Source organism: Mytilus galloprovincialis, chromosome 9, assembly GCF_965363235.1.
Source record: "Mytilus galloprovincialis chromosome 9, xbMytGall1.hap1.1, whole genome shotgun sequence".
Lineage (NCBI taxonomy): Eukaryota > Metazoa > Mollusca > Bivalvia > Mytilida > Mytilidae > Mytilus > Mytilus galloprovincialis.
Window position 1 is genome coordinate 27,867,796 of NC_134846.1, and position 15,758 is coordinate 27,883,553.

At 33.2% G+C, this 15,758-nt stretch overlaps 1 protein-coding gene across 2 annotated transcripts in view; it reads right to left on the bottom strand.

Annotated features, from left to right (window-relative positions):
• The window catches only part of LOC143044728 (cytosolic Fe-S cluster assembly factor NUBP2 homolog), a 38,717-nt gene that overhangs the window by 12,731 nt on the left and 10,228 nt on the right, over window positions 1-15,758 (bottom strand). Inside the window, exons 2-6 of one of the 2 annotated variants that reach the window (XM_076216833.1) lie at window positions 12,822-12,929; window positions 8,613-8,737; window positions 5,259-5,347; window positions 4,402-4,511; window positions 3,603-3,757 (exon numbers count right to left, since the gene is read on the bottom strand). In XM_076216833.1, the coding sequence (XP_076072948.1) occupies window positions 3,603-3,757; window positions 4,402-4,511; window positions 5,259-5,347; window positions 8,613-8,737; window positions 12,822-12,929 (587 nt within the window). The remainder of the gene's footprint in view (window positions 1-3,602; window positions 3,758-4,401; window positions 4,512-5,258; window positions 5,348-8,612; window positions 8,738-12,821; window positions 12,930-15,758) is intronic. The other variant, XM_076216834.1, reaches the window with a different exon arrangement.

A 15,758-nucleotide genomic window follows, 5' to 3' on the forward strand; every position in this document is an offset into this window, starting at 1 on the left:
AGAGGTTGAATCCTGAACAGTTGGGCCAAATTTGGACACAATATTCAAGCTTGATACTGTCTGAATTTAGAATGTTATCAAATTTTTGACATGATATAGGTTTCTGACACAAAACAAATATCAAAATCTTACAAACCTATTGCGCAATACTGTGCAATTAAAGATTTCTTCTTGAAACTTCATAAAAAATTTGAAAAAAAATTGAACCCCTTAAAAATATTCCTCCCAAAACTTTTTGATTCCCCTCTGTCTTTCCTTTTGTAGTATGGAACCTTGTAGTACAATTTCAGAGAGATCCATACGCTTTAACACAAGTTATTATCTGGATACTAGATATATGTTCGTTTTTGGCCCTTTTTTTGGCACCTAATTCCTGCATGAATGGGGCAATAACCCCCAAACTCAATCCCAGCCTTCCTTTTGTGATATGGAACCTTGTGGTAAAATGTCAGATATATCCATACACTTACATACAAGTTATTGTCCAGAAACTACAAAAATGCTTGTTTTTGGCTCCTTTTTGGCCCTTAATTCCTAAACTTTTGGCATCATAACCCCCAAAATGAATCCAAACCTTCTACTTGTGGGAGTAAACATCGTGGAATAATTTATTTGACGTGAATGGAACTCTTTGAAATTTTATAAGAAGGTTCAATACCACAAAAGGAAATTTGGGATTAATTTTGGGGATGACGGTCCCAACTGTTTAGGAATTGGGGGCCCAAAACAAGCATCTACTTTCAGGAAAATTACTTGTTTAAAATTAGTAATAAATATTAAAAGGCTAGATACCATAGATCATAAAACAAGAAAATAACATATAGAAAACTACACTCAATTGCTCCTCAGCCGTCCAATAACAGAGTCATTTTTATACGACCGCAAAAATTGAAAATGTTTTGGTTGTATATTGGTATCAAGTTGTCGTTGTTCGCTTCCGAAGACTTTTGGTTTTCGCACTATAACTTTAGTATAAGTGAATAGAATAATCTATGAAATTTGAACACAAGGTTTATGACCATAAGAGGAAGGTTGGGATTAATTTTGGAAGTTTTGGTCCCAACAGTTTGGGAATTAGGGGCCAAAAAGGGCCCAAATAATCATTTTCTTGGTTTTCGCACTATAACTTTAGTTTAAGAAAATAGAAATCTATGAAATTTTGACACAAGGTTTATGACCACTAAAGGAAGGTTGAGATTGATTTTGGGAGTTTTGGTCCCAACAGTTTAGGAATTAAGGGACAAAAAAAGTCCCAAATAAGCATTATTCTTGGTTTTCGCACAATAACTTTAGTATAAGTAAATAGAAATCAATGAAATTTAAACACAAAGTTTATGAACACAAAAGATAGGTTGGGATTGATTTTGGGAGTTTAGCTCCCAACAGTTTAGGAATTACAAGCCAAAAAGGGGCCAAAATAAGCATTTTTCTTGGTTTTTGCACCATAACTTAAGTATAAGTAAATAGAAAACTATGAAATTTAAACACAAGGTTTATGACCATAAATGGAAGGTTGGGATTGATTTTGGGAGTTTTGGTCCCAACAGTTTAGGAATAAGGGGCCCAAAGGGTCCAAAATTAAATTTTGTTTGAATTCATCAAAAATTGAATACTTGGGGTTCTTTGATATGCCGAATCTTACTGTGTATGTAGATTCTTAATTTTTGGTCCCGTTTTCAAATTGGTCTACATTAAGGTCCAAAGGGTCCAAAATTAAACTAAGTTTGATTTTAAAAATTGAAAGCTTGGGGTTCTTTGATATCCTGAACATAAACATGTACTTAGATTTTTGTTTATTGGCCCAGTTTTCAAGTTGGTCCAAATTCGGGTCCAAAATTAAACTTTGGTTGATTTCAACAAAAATTGAATTCTTTGAGTTCTTTGATATGCTGAATCTAAACATGTACTTAGATTTTTGATTATTGGTCCAGTTTTCAAGTTGTTCCAAATTGGGGTCCAAAATTAAACTTTGTTTGATTTCAACAAAAATTGAATTCTTGGTTTTTTTTGATATGCTGAATCTAAACATGTACTTAGATTTTTGATTATTGGCCCAGTTTTCAAGTTGGTCCAAATCGTGGTCCAAAATTATCCTTTGTTTGATTTCAACAAAAATTGAATCCTTGAGGTTCTTTGATATGCTGAATCTAAACATGTACTTATAATTTTTATTATGGGCCCAGTTTTCAAGTTGGTCCAAATCGTGGTTTAAAATTAAACTTTGTTTGATATCAACAAAAATTGAATCCTTGGGGTTCTTTGATATGCTGAATCTAACCATGTATTTAGATTTTTGATTTTTGGGCCGGGTTATCAGATTGGTCCACATTGAGGTCTAAAGGGTCCAAAATTGAACTTATTTGATTTCATCAAAAATTGAATTCTTGGGGTTCTTTGATATGCTGAAACTTACCATGTATTTAGATTTTGGATATTGGACCATAATAGGTAATGTACAATTTAAAATTTAAAGTTTTTAAGTTTAAGTTCTTAGACCACATTCATTGTGTGTCAGAAACCTGTGTTGTCGTTCATTATGTGTCAGAAACCTGTGTTGTCGTTCATTATGTGTCAGAAACCTGTGTTGTGTCAACTATTTAATCATAATCCAAATTCAAAGCTGTATCAAGCTTGAATGTTGTGTCCATACTTGCCCCAATGTTCAGGGTTCAAACTCTGCGGTCGTATAAAGCTGCACCCTGTGGAGCATCTGGTTTGGATTAGTGAGTCAACAATCATTACTATATATCACAACATATAATGCCTTTTGTTGGTTGAGCACCACTGCAAATTTATATGAATTATGACATTTTAATTGCTGTGTACTGGAATTTAAAGTCATAAGAAACCTCAAATTAAAAAAAAATATGCATATGTTTTTTATAACTAAATGGATAGTTTTCATTATACAACTTATGTACATATACTTTTTTTTCTGAAGAAATTCTTTAATTTGTACACATTAAGAAGAAGTTTATTTATTTTAATTGCTTCCTTCTAGGGAGCAATTTGCCGACATATTTTCCACATGCATAGTGACCTGAGCGTAACACTCCTCGTAAAAATCCAGTGATCGCAATACGCATGGATCTGTCATTAGAATAAACAAATATCTGATTGTACATGTTAAACGCGTGCTCAATACCCATGCTTTTTGTTATTTGTTTACTATAAGGTGACAATCGGTAAACTTCGGCTTCAAAACACGGCATTTAATGAGCAGCCATATTTGTTAAATCATAACAGACAGAGAGAAAAAAAATTGACGATTATACGATATATTTGTGTAAAAATAAGAAAATCGTGCACAGAGGACTTAGTTTACGATATGTACATGCATTGGTTCAAGAATTGGATAAACATTTTTTTTCACCACTCACTCGTTTCTTATGGCTTTAAAATAAAGTTAATTCATCTGACCGAAGTGGTATTGAGTGTTTACACTTTCAATGACTTTGTTGTGCTTCCTCAAATTGCTGATTTGATTGTTTCTGAAACTTACTTGAAGTAACAGCAGCTGTAACTACTGAAAGGTTTGAAAAAAAAAACCACAATGCACAGATCAGACCTTAAGCACAAAGGCCTCGGAGCATGATACATACTTGTGGTGATGTAACAAGAATAGCTCCGTCTGGATTATAAGCCTTGAGGTTATCAATAACAGACAGATGTTCATCAGATGTTCCTGGTGGCGTGTCAATGATTAAGTAGTCAATATCTCTCCATACAACATCACTCAGAAATTGCTTTATCATTGCTGGAACAAAATAGCACCAATACATGACAATAGATAGGAAATACCATAATATCTATAAACTGGTAGCCAAAAATAGCCATGAGTCATTCATTATTTCTTTAGTTTCACATTTTTGTTATCTCACAGTGTTTTATAGCTTACTATAGATTATTTCTTTTCTTCAATGTAAATAAAAGAATGGTAGTTTATTACATCCTTATTCTTTAAATTAAATGGAAGTTGACTCATGATCAATCATACCATACTCCCTTGATTTTATATCATGTGGTAAAGTGACTTTAAGAAGTTAACCATCAATCTAATATTTATTTAGTTTTCCTAGAAACTATACAAGTTCAAGGTCAAGTTCTCCATCTATATACATTAATGAACGATATATTGTATGGACACTTTGTCAAGAAACCCAACATGAAATACCATTTATTAATAACTTATTCTTATAAACCAATTCTTATACCGTTTATTCTCTTTAAAGTATGAAGAAATGTATGTAACACCAGACAGGGTGATGTACACCACATATTTCTATGTCCCCCTCGCTGCATTGAGGAAGGGGACTATAGAAGAAGAATGGAATCTATGATCTGATCTTAAATATCTTTAATGTGTAAATGATTATATTATTTCTACGCTGAATGACTTACCTGTTTTCTTTGGCCCTCTCCAAACAACAGCGTCGTCCTTACCATCTAACAAAAAAGCTATTGACATGACACCTAGCTGTTGTTCCTTATCAACATAAACAGGTAACCACCTAGTGTGACAAAAATCAAATCAATTCAATCGCTACTTTCAAGTGGTTAAAGAAAGCATGAAATTATATGCAAACATATGAAACATTTGGAGAGATCTTGGTTCCAGTGACTGCAATATTTTAAATGTACATGTATTAGTTTTTTAAAAAGTGTTTTTTTTTTTAAATTTCTGTAATATCTTCATAATTAAATTCATTTACTGATACATGTGATCACTTTTTTTGGAAGCATTTTCATTTATAAATATTTCAATTGTATCTTGAGTAATCAATAAATCAAGGTAATCAAGATAAATGTAGAGTTTAGTACACACATAACTACTTCATTTGTACCTGTCTCAATTCAAGATTCTTGTCACTGTCTTTTCCTACTTTTTGTCTGTTAAGAATAAAAACTTTCTCTAGAACAGTAGTTACTTTGTTCATTGTTGGACATTTAGGTCAACCTCTTCATTTTTTGGAAAAAATCTTAGTTTAATAATTAGCAGCTGCATTGAACTCAATCTCTAAATTGACTGAGTCTAAGTTCAAAATGTTTGATGAGAAAGATAAGAGCAATTTCATGATATAATGTGTTGATTTGGTATAGATAATGCTGGCTTTATTTCATCATGAGGAAAATTTTGTTGAGACATGAAAGACAGCAAAATTTTACACAAAATAGACATAGTTTTTTGAATTGTTAAAAGGGAAGAACAAATGAATTGCCAGTAATTTTATCATTGTTTAATTAATTATGTAACAAACCCTTCTGGACACTGATGAATATCTTTGCCTTCCACAGCAAACATTTTTGGCACACTTGGACCACAAAGGTCTACATCTAATAGACCAATCTGTTAAAACACATTTAAATATTCTTTTTATCAAATATAATGGCAACATAAAAAAAAAAAAACACAAATGACACTTTGATTAGTCTAAGAAATGTGATTTTTATATATTTTTACTGTTCTACAGAGCTTATCAACAAAACTTAGGAAACAGAAAATTTTCAAATAAATCTATCATTCTGATTATAGTTCTGTGATTACTATTTACCACATGCTTTGGTATCTGATAACAGGTGCTAGTTATTCAAAAACACTTATTGTAATCAAATTTTATATATATATATAATTAACCATCTGTTCAAAGAGAAATAACTCAATCATATAATAAATACCACTTTTGGCTCCTGAAAGGTATATAACTCAACAACGTGAACAGCTAAAATTGTGAAAATGAAATTTACCTTCATTTAGTCACAGGAAACAATATATTTAAATTTGATTTTTTTTTTGTAGAAGCCTCTTCATTTTAACTAACAGATACTGTTTGGCAGCCACCAGCAGCCCGCCCCCTACTATACATTCACAAAGCAATAATCGATTTTTCCTTATAAAATTCTGGTTAAAAATGGTTAAACTGCTCAACTTACAAAGATTGCACACAGTAGTGCTAAATATTAGATATTTCTGACAAATGGTCTCAGAGGAGTTGTAATCATTCAGTGTAATTGTCACAATACTAAAAAAAAGTCAGTCACATAATTCTGTAGGAGTGTTGAGACCAAATGAGAGTATAATGTGGTCAACTGCATATGATGGTGAACAATCCATCCAAGCATGAACGTATCTATAAATGGGTATCAGAGGAGTTGCATTTACAAGGAGTTATTGTCACAATAATGAAAATTAGTTTCAATGTTGAAGGGCAATAACTAAATTGAATTAAAAAAAGAAAGGATATGGGGTATCCATGCATGACACACTAACAGTACATGCACAACAAGAAACATACAAAAAAAAAGGATATGGGGTATTCATGCATGACACACTAACAGTACATGCACAGCAAGAAACATACAAAAAAAAAGGATATGGGGAATCCATGCATGACACACTAACAGTACATGCACAGCAAGAAACATACAAAAAAGAAAGGATATGGGGTATCCATGCATGACACACTAACAGTACATGCACAGCAAGAAACATACAAAAAAGAAAGGATATGGGGTATCCATGCATGACACACTAACAGTACATGCACAGCAAGAAACACACAAAAAAGAAAGGATATGGGGTATTCATGCATGACACACTATCAGTACATGCACAGCAAGAAACATACAAAAAAAAAAGGATATGGGGTATTCATGCATGACACACTAACAGTATATGCACAGCAAGAAACACACAAAAAAGAAAAGATATGGGGTATTCATGCATGACACACTATCAGTACATGCACAGCAAGAAACATACAAAAAAAAAGATATGGGGTATTCATGCATGACACACTATCAGTACATGCACAGCAAGAAACATACAAAAAAAAAAGGATATGGGGTATTCATGCATGACACACTAACAGTATATGCACAGCAAGAAACACACAAAAAAGAAAAGATATGGGGTATTCATGCATGACACACTATCAGTACATGCACAGCAAGAAACATACAAAAAAAAAGATATGGGGTATCCATGCATGACACACTAACAGTACATGCACAGCAAGAAACATACAAAAAAGAAAGGTTATGGGGAATCCATGCATGACACACTATCAGTACATTCACAGCAAGAAACATACAAAAAAGAAAGGATATGGGGAATCCATGTATGACACACTAACAGTACATGCACAGCAAGAAACACACAAAAAACAAAGGAACAGAGCTTTTACTGCTGTTCATCTCATTGTTGATATTTGAAACATAATCACTGACCCTCTAAATGAAGTTGAGGTAAGGTGAACCCTTCCTGACAGATATGTAGGCCTTGCAAGAAACGTATATACCAAATATTGGTATCCCATTACTCATGATAAGAGAATTTCATTTTGAACCATGAAAATAAGGTCAAAGACAATAGACATATAACAGATGGAAACTTCGTCACACAATCAATGTACCAACACACAAGGTATGAAGCATTTAAAATATATCATAAAGCTTTTGATATATAAAGCTTTATACATTTATATTTTTGGTTTAAAGGGGCACTAGCTGTCAAATTCATGGTCACTGATTTGACTCAAATTCTCATATTTGATTTATAACAATGTAAAACATTTATCCAAACTATCAAAAGTCTAAAATAAACAGTTTACAGAGCATGGGGTAAATAATATATAGGTTCGTTTCGTGTGTATTTTAGTCCAGACGCCATCTAATTAATTATCGATTTGACCTCAGATGACCATATAAGCGATGTAAACATCAATAAAGATATGAATAGATTAAACCAACACGTGCAATTGTATTTTTATAGGTCTGTTTGATTTTATTTTATAGATTAAAAATAGATGTTTCTTATTGCTTTTAACCGTATAAGAATGATTTTATGTGCATCGAATTAGTAATCAAATGATTTACCGTAGTTTCACTTTCATTGTTGACATTCTTTTTCTTTAAATAACCAGTACACATACAATGAATGCGTTGTCAATCTAGCTAGGGGTTAAACTGAAGTTCACATGAATACGGATTTGAAGAGGTCGACTCATTCACTTGCAAGTGAATAACTAATTATCAATGTTTCTTAGCGTAATTTGACAAAATTGACCCTTTTTGGCTGCAAAAAGCAAATTATTTCACTATTTCACTTTCATTATTGATTGAACAAAAAAAAATCAAACTTTAGATTTTTTATATATCTCGTAGCTACAATGAGCTAGTGCCCCTTTAAGATTGCCATCCCTATGGACTTTTGTCTCAGACAAGACAATAAAATTACACAATTGCACTAGAACAACAGTTGAAAATTCCACTTAAATAATCTGTTTACGATTTTTGTTTGTTTAAGTTCTTTTTGGATTTTATGCCCCAAGATCATTGGTAGATGATTTGTGCTCCTAGATCAAGTTTAGATTTGTTATGCTCCTAGATCAAGTGTAGATTTTTTTATGCTCCTAGATCAAGTGTAGATTTTTTATGCTCCTAGATCTCAGATATTCTATGTATTTTCCTTTTCAAACCTATGAATGGTCATTCTACTAAACTTGCACTAAACATAGTGCCAATGAAGGGCTGGCAGTTAGCTATGAATACAAACAATAAAACTGAATGTTATAAAAGTATCACCATCAATATAAGTATATACTAAATCTTACTTTTTTGCCCTTTAGTTTCAATCCTACTGCTAACTGTGTAGCCACTGTACTCTTCCCAACACCTCCTTTACCAGATAATACCAATATAACATGTTTAACACTTGACAAATGGTCTGACAGATTCACTGAAAACAAATATACAAGTTCTTTTAATGCATATTTAAAATGTATTTATAAATTCTGTTTTACATTTTTATAATTCAAGCATAGTCAAAGGTTTGAAATTCAAAACCTATTAAATTCAACAAAAAGCCTCTCTTATCAGTCATTTTTTTTATCACTTTGATGATGTAAACTTCTATAGTCTGAAATAATCAGAAAATAAATCCTACAAAATTTTAATTGTTTGACAAAAATTCTAAGTCAATTAATCTTATTTAGGGTTTTCCCCATATACACAGTGTACCTTATGATAAGATACAATGTAGCCTATGAATAATGTGATATATTGAAGCAAAATTGCCTAATGATATAACCTTACTTCTGACAAAAAATTTAAGATTATCACAATAGAAAGGTTGCTAGTATGAAGTATGTGTAGTATAAGTATAATAAACATTATACTTCCAATCCTTTCATATTCATATTCAACTTATATCATCGAAATTGTTCACATTTAATTCTTTAAACATATATATATGTAATTCAATCATGTTTTAAGGTAGGGTATCTTTTTTAATTTTTGTATATAAATTGTAATGGGTAAAATATTTATATATATAATTTTTAAATATACTACTTCTTATAGAATATTATTTTTTATCTCTTTGAAAAACAGACATAAATTTCAATCAAAACTGATAAACTAATGTGTTCTCAATCAGAAAGAAATGAGTAACTAGTAGATATCAAGTAAAACGGGCTTTAAGGTTTCCAAATACAGCAGAAATCTGCAATAATATACTGTGAGTTAATTGATATACTAAATATGTAAATGATCAATGTATTATACCCCCAGCAGCTGATACCTACCTTCTGATGCTACATGTATGTCCTAAACATGTAAATGATCAGTGTATAATACCCCCAGCAGCTGATACCTACCTTCTGATGCTACATGTATGTCCTAAACATGTAAATGATCAGTGTATAATACCCCCAGCAGCTGATACCTACCTTCTGATGCTACATGTATGTCCTAAACATGTAAATGATCAGTGTATAATACCCCCAGCAGCTGATACCTACCTTCTGATGCTACATCTATGTCCTAAACATGTAAATGATCAGTGTATAATACCCCCAGCAGCTGATACCTACCTTCTGATGCTACATGTATGTCCTAAACATGTAAATGATCAGTGTATTATACCCCCAGCAGCTGATACCTACCTTCTGATGCTACATGTATGTCCTAAACATGTAAATGATCAGTGTATAATACCCCCAGCAGCTGATACCTACCTTCTGATGCTACATGTATGTCCTAAACATGTAAATGATCAGTGTATAATACCCCCAGCAGCTGATACCTACCTTCTGATGCTACATGTATGTCCTAAACATGTAAATGATCAGTGTATAATACCCCCAGCAGCTGATACCTACCTTCTGATGATACATGTATGTCCTAAACATGTAAATGATCAGTGTATAATACCCCCAGCAGCTGATACTTACCTTCTGATGCTACATGTATGTCCTAAACATGTAAATGATCAGTGTATTATACCCCCAGCAGCTGATACCTACCTTCTGATGCTACATGTATGTCCTAAACATGTAAATGATCAGTGTATAATACCCCCAGCGGCTGATACCTACCTTCTGATGCTACATGTATGTCCTAAACATGTAAATGATCAGTGTATAATACCCCCAGCAGCTGATACCTACCTTCTGATGCTATATGTATGTCCTAAACATGTAAATGATCAGTGTATAATAACCCCAGCGGCTGATACCTACCTTCTGATGCTACATGTATGTCCTAAACATGTTAATGATCAGTGTATAATACCCCCAGCAGGTGATACCTACCTTCTGATGCTACATGTATGTCCTAAACATGTAAATAATCAGTGTATAATACCCCCAGCAGCTGATACCTACCTTCTGATGCTACATGTATGTCCTAAACATGTAAATGATCAGTGTATAATACCCCCAGCAGCTGATACCTACCTTCTGATGCTACATGTATGTCCTAAACATTTAAATAATCAGTGTATAATACCCCCAGCAGCTGATACCTACCTTCTGATGCTACATCTATGTCCTAAACATGTAAATGATCAGTGTATAATACCCCCAGCAGCTGATACCTACCTTCTGATGCTACATGTATGTCCTAAACATGTAAATGATCAGTGTATTATAGCCCCAGCAGCTGATACCTACCTTCTGATGCTACATGTATGTCCTAAACATGTAAATGATCAGTGTATAATACCCCCAGCAGCTGATACCTACCTTCTGATGCTACATGTATGTCCTAAACATGTAAATGATCAGTGTAAAATACCCCCAGCGGCTGATACCTACTTTCTGATGCTACATGTATGTCCTAAACATGTAAATGATCAGTGTATTATACCCCCAGCAGCTGATACCTACCTTCTGATGCTACATGTATGTCCTAAACATGTAAATGATCAGTGTATAATACCCCCAGCAGCTGATACTTACCTTCTGATGCTACATGTATGTCCTAAACATGTAAATGATCAGTGTATTATACCCCCAGCAGCTGATACCTACCTTCTGATGCTACATGTATGTCCTAAACATGTAAATGATCAGTGTATAATACCCCCAGCAGCTGATACCTACCTTCTGATGCTACATGTATGTCCTAAACATGTAAATGATCAGTGTATAATACCCCCAGCAGCTGATACCTACCTTCTGATGCTATATGTATGTCCTAAACATGTAAATGATCAGTGTATAATAACCCCAGCGGCTGATACCTACCTTCTGATGCTACATGTATGTCCTAAACATGTTAATGATCAGTGTATAATACCCCCAGCAGGTGATACCTACCTTCTGATGCTACATGTATGTCCTAAACATGTAAATAATCAGTGTATAATACCCCCAGCAGCTGATACCTACCTTCTGATGCTACATGTATGTCCTAAACATGTAAATGATCAGTGTATAATACCCCCAGCAGCTGATACCTACCTTCTGATGCTACATGTATGTCCTAAACATGTAAATGATCAGTGTATAATACCCCCAGCAGCTGATACCTACCTTCTGATGCTACATGTATGTCCTAAACATGTAAATAATCAGTGTATAATACCCCCAGCTGCTGATACCTACCTTCTGATGCTACATGTATGTCCTAAACATGTAAATGATCAGTGTATAATACCCCCAGCAGCTGATACCTACCTTCTGATGCTACATGTATGTCCTAAACATGTAAATGATCAGTGTATAATACCCCCAGCAGCTGATACCTACCTTCTGATGCTATATGTATGTCCTAAACATGTAAATGATCAGTGTATAATACCCCCAGCAGCTGATACCTACCTTCTGATTCTACATGTATGTCCTAAACATGTAAATGATCAGTGTATAATACCCCAAGCAGCTGATACCTACCTTCTGATGCTACATGTATGTCCTAAACATGTAAATGATCAGTGTATAATACCCCCAGCAGCTGATACCTACCTTCTGATGCTACATGTATGTCCTAAACATGTAAATGACCAGTGTATTATACCCCAGCAGCTGATACCTACCTTCTGATTCTACATGTATGTCCTAAACATGTAAATGATCAGTGTATAATACCCCCAGCGGCTGATACCTACCTTCTGATGCTACATGTATGTCCTAAACATGTAAATAATCAGTGTATTATACCCCAGCAGCTGATACCTACCTTCTGATGCTACATGTATGTCCTAAACATGTAAATGACCAGTGTATTATACCCCAGCAGCTGATACCTACCTTCTGATGCTACATGTATGTCCTAAACATGTAAATGATCAGTGTATAACACCCCCAGCAGCTGATACCTACCTTCTGATGCTACATGTATGTCCTAAACATGTAAATGATCAGTGTATAGTACCCCCAGCAGCTGATACCTACCTTCTGATGCTACATGTATGTCCTAAACATGTAAATGATCAGTGTATAATACCCCCAGCAGCTGATACCTACCTTCTGATGCTACATGTATGTCCTAAACATGTAAATAATCAGTGTATAATACTCCCAGCAGCTGATACCTACCTTCTGATGCTACATGTATGCTGCTGGTTGTAAGGAGGAGTGGTGATGAATAGTCACTACCTAGTCGCCTTTTTTTAACTGGGACAGACATTTGAGCTACCTCGCTATCTGGAGATGACAAAACATATCTAGTTTTACTAGTTCTATTTGACTATGGGAATTAAGCATTCTTTACTATGAATCATTTCTTAATACCAGAGCCCAACAAAAATTATTTTAAACAAGACATCTTGTTTTACTGGTTTTGTTCTAATGTAAAGGGGATTAGCATTCATTTCTATGAATTATTTCTGAGTTCCATAGCAAAAAAAAAATGCTATTTATATTATAATATTTATATCATTATTTATTATTACATGTATTGATGTTTTATGCCCTATTTACTTTATTACCTGTATCACATACAAAATTATATAGACATTTAAATGAAGACCTACTTTGACCTATAAGTATAATGGTTGACTTTTACAAATTGTGAGGCTATAAAAAAGAATAGGTTCTACCTACCCAGAAAATAGCTGCCTACTCAAAATATTTTTTTTATTCAAATAGACATGAAGACTAATAGACATCTGATACTTAAATTTCTTGTTGTCAAAAAAAAGAAAATGCCTACCTACCTACCCACTGTCTCAATGTTTGGTAGGGTTTGGGCAAACCAAAATATTTTTAAGTGTGGCCTGACTTTTTAAAATGTTTTCTATATTTCTATGAAACAGACATCAACTCTAACTAAAACATGTAACATTCATTAAAATAGATATGTGAAGTAAAAGTATACTGTAAATAAGATTCCATGGGAGGTAATTTGATTATTTTTACACAAATTGGACAATTATCTCCCTTACACAACTTCAAGAAAAACATATTCTAGAGAAAAACATTTTTCTCAGGGTGACAGAAATATTCTTTTAAACACAACATTGTAACAATCGTCAATTTATATTAAAGAGATAATTTGAAAACTTGAATTGGACCTTATCATAGCAATATTTCAAAAATTACTTTGACACCTTTCATTTGCCTTATTACAATTGATATACATGATATACATGTACTTGTAAAGAAAAACATATAATATACACTATCAATCTTTGGTGTGGAATTCAAATCATCATGGGTTGTAATTAAGTTAATACAGTCTTTTATGTTATTATAATAATAACTTTATAGTACACTGCACTTGCTTTAAATAACCTTTCACTAGCTATGACCTTAACTAATTTAACAGTTGATCGGATTATAGAGATGAATTCAAACTACTATTTTGGTAAAACCTTTATGCTCATTGGTATCTTAAAAGACCTTTAGGATAAGCACAGTTATGTGGAGAAGTGTCCTGAAGCTATGTCTTGTAAGGCTGTAAGGTAAGATTAGACACAAAGAACCTTTTGTAAAAAATATATCCGAAAAAAAATGGTCAAACAAGGGGAGTTTAGGTGACTCAATCTATAGTCAAATGTTTTATTGATCACCATACCATCTGTCTTTAGCCTGTTTTATAGAAATTGGAGATTGAGGTGTTTTGGGGTACTTTTTATTTTTTATCTTCTCAAAAGGTGAAAGATTAGAATTTTTAATATGAGGAGCAGAAAGGGTTAGATTGGGGAGATGATGCTGTAATTCTTTATCCAGAATAATTAATTAATTTGGTTTTAGAATTTCTTTGAGTAACAGCAGGGTTACAAAATTAAAAAAAAAAAAAACAGATGCTCCGCAGGGCACAGTTTTATACGACTGCAGAGTTCAAACCCTGAACAATGGGGCAAGTATGGACACAACATTCAAGCTTGATACAGCTTTGAATTTGGATTGTGATTAAATAGTTGACACAACACAGGTTTCTGACACATAATGAATGTGGTCTAAGAACTTAAACTTAAAAACTTTAAATTTTAAATTGGACATTACCTATTATGGTCTTATATCCAAAATCTAAATACATGGTTAGATTCAGCATATCAAAGAACCCCAAGAATTCAATTTTTGATGAAATCAAATAAAGTTCAATTTTGGACCCTTTAGACCTCAATGTGGACCAATCTGATAACCGGGCTCAAACATCAAAAATCTAAATACATGGTTAGATTAAGCATATATCAAAGAACCCCATATATACAATTTTTGTTGAAATCAAACAAACTTTAATTTTGGACAGCAATTTGGACCAACTTGAAAATTGGGCCTATAATCAAAAATCTAAATGCAGGTTTAGATTCAGCATATCAAAGAACCCCAAGGATTCAATTTTTGTTGATATCAAACAAAGTTTAATTTTGAACCACGATTTGGACCAACTTGAAAACTGGGCCCATAATAAAAATTATAAGTACATGTTTAGATTCAGCATATATAAGAACCCCAAGGATTCAATTTTTGTTGAAATCAAACAAAGTTTAATTTTGGACCACAACTTGGACCAACTTGAAAACTGGGCCAATAATAAAAAGTCTAAGTACATGTTTAATTTCAGCATATCAAAAAACCCCAAGAATTCATTTTTTGTTAAAATCAAACTAAGTTTAATTTTGGACCCTTTGGACCTTAATGTAGACCAATTTGAAAATGGCACCAAAAATTAAGAAATTACATACAAAGTTAGATTCGACATATCAAAGAACCCAGATTATTCAATTTTTGATAATATCAAACAAAGTTTAATTTTGGACCACGATTTGGACCAACTTGAAAACTGGGCCCATAATAAACCAGATGCTCCGCAGGGCGTAGCTTTATATGACCGCAGAGGTTGAACCCTGAACGGTTGGGGCAAGTATGGACACAACATTCAAGCTGGATTCAGATCTAAATTTGGATTGTGATTAAATAGTTGACACAGCATAGGTTTCTGACACAGAATGAATGTGTTCTAATGAACTTAAAATTTTTGTTTTCTCTTAGAGCAATTCACTATGCTGTTGAATATTAATCCTCTCA